General features: G+C 31.3%; 1 protein-coding gene across 1 annotated transcript in view; it reads left to right on the top strand.

The window, feature by feature from the left end:
- LOC137631759 (uncharacterized) overlaps window positions 1-7,500 on the top strand; it is a 161,880-nt gene that overhangs the window by 41,438 nt on the left and 112,942 nt on the right. Inside the window, exon 2 of the mRNA XM_068363693.1 lies at window positions 2,052-2,184. Coding sequence (XP_068219794.1) covers window positions 2,052-2,184 — 133 coding nt within the window. The remainder of the gene's footprint in view (window positions 1-2,051; window positions 2,185-7,500) is intronic.

The following is a 7,500-nucleotide window of genomic DNA, read 5'->3' as shown; positions in this document are numbered from 1 at the left end:
TTAAACTAACCCTCTTAAGCTCGAATCCTTCAGCTAACTCTCTTCTATCCTATACTATGAACAAATCTTCAAAAATATAATCACCCCATAACGACTGTATTAACATTCAACATAATTTCTCAATTTACATTTTACATTCTAAGTTACAAATATTCCACAGCGTATCTTTTTACATTTATCTCCTTTTTACCACTATTAACATTCAAGTTCCTCTTCCCTTCTATTCGTATTACTAGTTATCTTCAGAATTACCCTATCCATCTTCCTGTATGCCAGTATGCACTCTCCTCTTTTATAACATAACTGCACCTCAAATAATCTTTAGTCTTTAACCTTCAATTTCCTCTTTCCACACCTAGTGTTCCCATTCGTTCTTCCGACCCTACATACCCCCGAAATAATCGGAGATGAAATAATCTGAGAACTTCATGATTCCATTATGGAATTTTATAAACTTCTTTATTCTTTCATATTTCGGTTCCTGAAACATACACACATATATAAATTTATGTTTAAATATACACATATATATGTGTATCTATGTCTAAATGTACAGTATATACACATATTATATATATATATATACGTATATATATATATATAAATATATATATATATATACATATATATATATATATATATATATATATATATGTGTGTGTATATATATGTGCATATATACATGCACACTCACACACCCATATATATATATATATATATATATATATATATATATATATATATATGCAAATATAAATTTCTCTATCTTTCTATATATATATACATCTATTTATCATTCTATCTATCTATCTATCTATCTATCTATATATATATATATATATATATATATATATATATATATATATTTATATCATTATTACTTGCTAAGCTACAACCCTAGCTGGAAAAGCGGGATGCTATAAGCCCAGGGGCTCCAACAGGGAAAATAGTTCAGTGAAGAAAGGAAACAAAGAAAAAGATAATATCTTAAGAGCAGCAAGATTAAAATAAATATCTCCCATATAAACTATAAAAACTTTAACAAACCAAGAGGAAGAGAAATAAGATAGAATAGTGTGCCCAAGTGTACCCTCAAGCAAGAGAACTTTAACCCAAAAGACAGTGGAAGACCATGGTACAGAGGCTATGCAATACCCAAGATTAGAGAACAGTGGTTTGATTTTGGAGTGTCCTTTTCCTAGAAGAGGTGCTTACAATAGCTAATGAGTCTCTTCTACCCTTACAAATAGAAAAGTTGCTACTGAACAATTACAGTGAAGTAAGAATTGTTAGGTAATATCAGTGTTGTCCGGTGTATGAGGACAAAGGAGAATGTGTAAAAAATAGGCCAGGCTATTCGATGTGTGTGTAGGCAAAGGGAAAATGAACCGTAACCAGAGAGAAGGATCCAATGTAGTACTATCTGGCCAATCAAATGACCCCATAACTCTCTGGTGGTAGTATCTCAACGGGTGGCTAGGGCCCTGGCGAACCTACTACCTATATGAAGCCCTTTGCGTCAATAAGCATAAGAGGAGGTGATATATATATATATATATATATATATATATATATATATATATATATATATATACATATATATGTGTGTGTGTGTGTTTTGTGTGTGCGCGAACGTGCGTATGTGTAACATATATATATATATATATATATATATATATATATATATATATATATATATATATATATCATATATATATATGTATTCATATATATATATACACACATATATATATATGAATATATACATATAGTTATCATAAACATCGTGTTATTACGTTATCACTTAATCAAGAACTTAAACATGTGGGATAAGAAAAATAAAACCTATCAACAAAAATTAGTGAATTTTGAAAGGCCATTACAAGGAATATTCTTAATTTCTTTTAGGCTATAACTTTCGCAATTTGAAAAGCAATAGCTTCTCGAAGATCTCTTCCGATAGTGATTCAAAGCAGCTTTCATACTATGAAACAGAATAAGTTTCATTCATAAAAGTAAAAGACTCACAGCTTCATTCATCTTTATTCCAGGGACAGGACGACGTGAGGCCAGTGCCTGAGAATGAGGGATCATCGTCATCATCGTCCTCCTCGGCTCATAATCATCAGGCTTCGCAATATTCTTCCATGATTCGTGACCCACTCAGGTGGATATGGATCGACGGTGAGTTTCATAGATTTGAGTTTTTTTTATTCATATCGTCAAAACTTATTTATATATCTAGCTGTAACTATAACCATAACTAACTACATATAAATATATATATATATATATATATATATACATATATTTATATATATATATAATATATATATATATATATATATATATATGTATATATATATATATATATATATATATATATATATATATATGTGTGTGTGTGTGTGTGTGTGTGTGTGCACGCAAGCGTGTGTGTATACGACCAACAGAGTTCCGTATAAATCGAAGATGAATACTAATCATAATAGTTGGTCTTGAATATAAAGCATCCTTATTTCTTACCACTACCTGCACCCACTTACAATTTTTCCGGTATCAGACAATTTTCAAGGGAATGTTTGTTTTATATTCAAAATTTCTACGCAATACTAAGTTGATGAAAATCAACACATCTAATTATATAACAAGTTATCAGCACATCTATAAATGTTACAGAAACTTACAAATACGAAATGTATGTAGTCAAAATGAATTTTGATGTACAAATATTATCATGACAAGACAAACATTTCTACATTATAGAATGGCCTTATGGCGTCGTATGATTGTTTGCACAGCGAATTATCAATACCAATATGTCTTCCAATATGTTCACAGTTGCTACCTGGAACTGTCAACTTCGGGTAATCCCGCACTGTACACTACAGTAAAGTACGTGCAGACATCAAACTATATATGCTCATTTAGTATTCTTTTATAAAGTGAGGTTTGCCTTGAAACATACTTTATTTTTATTTCAGGTAAAGGATTATTTAACACCATTTAATTGCAGATGTAACGAGAAAACATAAAATCTATGTTGGATGTGGCATTTGTAGGTTTCGAAAATATATTATGGATACGTACATAGTCATTAAATTGGTGTTAAATTCATTGAAATATTGTTATTGATTTGAAAACTGAAATTCAGAAGCAAAAGCCCATAACACTGAAGTTCATCTGTTGAAATTCTCTTGCTGCAAGTTCTTGATCTTTTGATATTGAATTTTTGAAATGAAAAGAATAATCGAATGAGGGATTTCTCTTTTAGAATCATTGTTTCTCATTTCACGTAATGATGTCCGTCTGTTACTATTTATTTTCAACTTTCTATTTCATATATTGCATTATGTTCCTACGAATTCTTTACGGCCATCGTTGCACATTTTGCAAGAAAGAGCATAATGTAGCACAACTTTTCTTACGACTTAGACTTGGGATTTCTTTGACCTTTGAATGGCCTGGAAAATATAGTGGAAACATTCTAAAGAAAAAGTTTGGGCTTAAACATTTCTTTTACAAATGACAAACTTGTACATGCACTCTTTTTCTTTCGATTAATATACATAATCTTTAATTTTTCAAATCATAATATAGATCGAGCCACACAGAACACCAATTAGACAGTAAAACTCGTATCATGGAAATATCATCACCATTCTTATCTAACAAAATCAAATCTTCTTTCCTTCGTCATGGATTTAGTTCCATCCGTGCATGCGTCAGATCTGAAATGTCTTTGGCATTTAGCTAAGGGATTACCGAATCATTTCGTACCTTTACTTAAAGCAGATGAAACATGTCTTTTCCTGACTCGGAGGAATAAGGTTTCTGGTTTTGATAAAGTCTCTGAGAAATCAGTTTGTTCATGTAAGTCTGCATGGTGTGTATATATTTATGCATATACATATATATATATATATATATATATATATATATATATATATATATATATATACATACATACATACATACATACATATATATATATATATATATATATATATATATATATATATATATATATATATATATATATAATCATCAGCCGTAGCTAGCGCAGGACAAAGGCCTCAGACATGTCCTTCCAAACGCGCTTGTTTATGGTCTTTCAATGCCAGCCTACTGTATACCCGCGCAAATTTTCTTAGTTAGTCAACCCAGTCTCTTCTTTCCCTTCCCCTGCTTCGTTTGCAATTTTTGGGGACCCATTCTGTTATTCTCGTCCATCCATTATCTGTAAATGCATATACAGTATATATATATATATATATATATATATATATATATATATATATATATATATATATATATATATATATATATATATATATATGTGTCTGTGTGTGTGCTTGTATGTACAGTATGTATGTAGCTTTTTGACTGAGGCTCCATATCAATCTCTGCCTTGACGTGGAAGTTCTGTTTGCATCTTCTCTTTAGAAGCCCTTTGTCTTTAAGCCTGCTCTCTTTCTTCCAGCCATACTTATCCCACATAAGCTCTCTGTCTTTTATTCTCTTCTTTTCTTCAAAGACTCTCTTTTATGTCTGCTCTTGCTCTTTCGCGATATTCCCAGATGATGTCTTGTTTTGTTTTTTAATAAAACTTCTTAATCCTTAACCTTTTATATTCATTTCCTAAGTTATTATAACGAGTTTTTCTTCCTCGATTGGTGGCATAATGAATACACTTAGACCTTTAAACAGTTCAAGTCCCTAAGACGAGTCACGCTAAAACAATGACGTTTAAAGTCTTGAATTAACGACCTAATGTTTCAAATTTAGTGAAAAATATTACCTTTTAAATATATAAAAAGAAATACGCAACCATCATATGTAACTAAATCTTTTTGTTTTAGTAAAGACATGGTCGCAGGTTTTCACCGAGGTAAAAGAAACACTAGAAATCAATTCCTAATTACCCTTAATGATAATTAAAGTCTAGAATTATATTATTCCTAATTACCCTTAATGATAGTTAAAATCTAGAATTATATTACTCAAAATGTAAAGTTTTGAAAAAAGAAAAAAAAAAACACCATTACCTCAAATCACAAAAAGGAAAAATAAAGATTCTAAAATATTTCCAACGAATTTTCTGGATAAATGATACTAAAGAACTGATCACCGCTCCTATTTTCTTTCACCTTCCAATCAGTCCATTAATTACATTTGTAACCTGATCTCCGTCAGGGAAAATGATCAATATTGTGTAACCCATGGAATGGCGACTTCCATGCGAAATAACCGATATATACTAGTATATCAAGAAGCATTATAATGGTATAAATTCGAGTCACATAATAGATTATATTGTTCATATTTCAATCACCAACGAATGCAAAAACCTGCTATTTTCATAAAGATAAGTGTTACATTAATAGTTGGTAAAATCATGAAAGCAAAATGATGGTGTTGAATAATAAAAACTTATAGGAATGCAAATCAGTTGAGAAACTGGACAATGCCTGATGATGAAAAAATCTTCGATAATGCTCATGACAGTTAATTATTGTCAGAAGGTTATGATTTGGAGCTTATATTTTTGTTTAATATCCAATTTCATCTCAGTTTAAATCTTTAAACTTCTTTAGCTATAAAACATCTTAAAGTAATTCCTTTTAGCGTTTACTGCGTTGAGAAGAACACCTGATTATCTTCATCTTCCATTACTGTAGTTTGAGAATAAACAGCAATTAAAAGAATAATTTATATAGCAAGTATAATGGAAAACTAATCAAGGGACGTGGTAAGCATATCAATGATTTTATTCTCTGACGATTAATACAGAGATCTTGAAACAGGGATAAAAGGATGATGGAAATAATTGATGGTCGTTTACATTGCTTTGGATCGAGTTTTATTGCAAGTTATTCTAATTATGAAAATTAAATAAAAGGATTTTAATGAAGAGAGCTGTATCATCAGTAGAAATAAAAGTAACGACAAATTATGCGTGGTGATGAAAAACAGGCTTTTTTTTTTATTATATGTTGATCACATTTATGAGCAACATGTTTTTATGTTGAATATGTATACCGTTTGTTGTTATCTCTTGCTAAAAAAACATTTGTTGTGATGGAAAATAAAATCTCTCTCTCTCTCTCTCTCTCTCTCTCTCTCTCTCTCTCTCTCTCTCTCTCTCTCTCTCTCTGGGGCTACCGAACTTCTGCTCGAGAACGAGCGAGTCCCCAAAGACCATGAAAAATTCGGCCGATGGGTCCACGGTGCAGATGAAACTGATTAGACTTTTAGACTTTTTCGTTTTATGGGTCAGCTTATATTACACTTCATTATAATGTAAAACAACTAATGTTCATAATAAGTGATGAACTCTTATGTATCTTTTTGTGGATGGCCAGTGCTAGCATTAGTTAACATAATCTTATAATGTTTATTTTGGCTACTTGATTCTTATACTTTCAGCAAAGGTTCTTTTTCTCGTCTTCTCCTTCTTCTTCTTCTTCTTTTCTTCGTCTTCTCCTTTCAACTTCTTGCGTGGCTGAGGAGTTAAAAACCAATTCGTAAAAGTTCTGGCTTTCTGCATGCGGATGAGTCTGGCCTTGGATTCAAGCATTAAAGCAGATATACACAGACCCTACCCAGTTAAGCAGTGCACCTATCGTACCATAATACAGCACAGTTCTGACACTGTCTTGTTACTTTTCTTCGCAAAATACTTCTGATCATTAGTTCTATTTTTCATATATGAGTTTTTCAATTTGCTTAGGTATTTTATTTTAATTTATGTATTACATTTTTCAATGTTAATGGACAAATACTCCTTAGCTTATGAACAATAGCGTGAGGATTCTTGTTCTGTATAGGGCACTTCCTCTTGAAAATATTGACAGCGCCTTATAATGGTGCGACCTCTCGTCGCCTCTGACCTTGAATAAAAAAAAATCACCATGACTAGGGCAAATTTTATAGTAGGTTAATATAAGAATTGATACTATCTTAGAATTGGATATAAGAAATCTGATTTCATTTTGTACTTCCTTTATCAAATTTACTTCTGCCTGATTCCTTTTAGTACTTCTTTTATTACTTTTCCTACGGTTTGATCTCTTTTAGTGCTTCCTTTGTCAGTTTGCTTTCTGTATAATTCCCTTTAATGCTTCCTTTGTCATTTTTCTTTCTGTTTGATTCCTTTTAATACTTCCTTTATCAAATTTCCTTCTGAATCGTTATCATCCTTTCTTTCTGACTTTTTATTAAGAAACATTGAAACTGAATTGCCATCATTTTGTGTTTTGAAACAGGACTCAGAAAGATTTATCTAAAGCAAGTGAAGTCTGCCTGTAAGAACCAAGGAGGGACTATCAGGCGCAGATATACTTTACCTTTGGTAAAATCTCTCTTTATATCAGGCGGTACTGATTGATAACTTTGAATCCAAATTAACCCCCCCCCCCTCATCAGTATTTAAGTTGTCAGCTTCGAACTGGACTCATCTTAACTCGGTTGTTGTACAGCAGCCCTCGAGAGCTTTTA

The sequence above is a fragment of the Palaemon carinicauda genome, chromosome 40 (assembly GCF_036898095.1).
Source record: "Palaemon carinicauda isolate YSFRI2023 chromosome 40, ASM3689809v2, whole genome shotgun sequence".
In the NCBI taxonomy this organism is placed as follows: Eukaryota; Metazoa; Arthropoda; class Malacostraca; order Decapoda; family Palaemonidae; genus Palaemon; species Palaemon carinicauda.
This window is presented reverse-complemented; position numbering and strand designations above follow the sequence as displayed.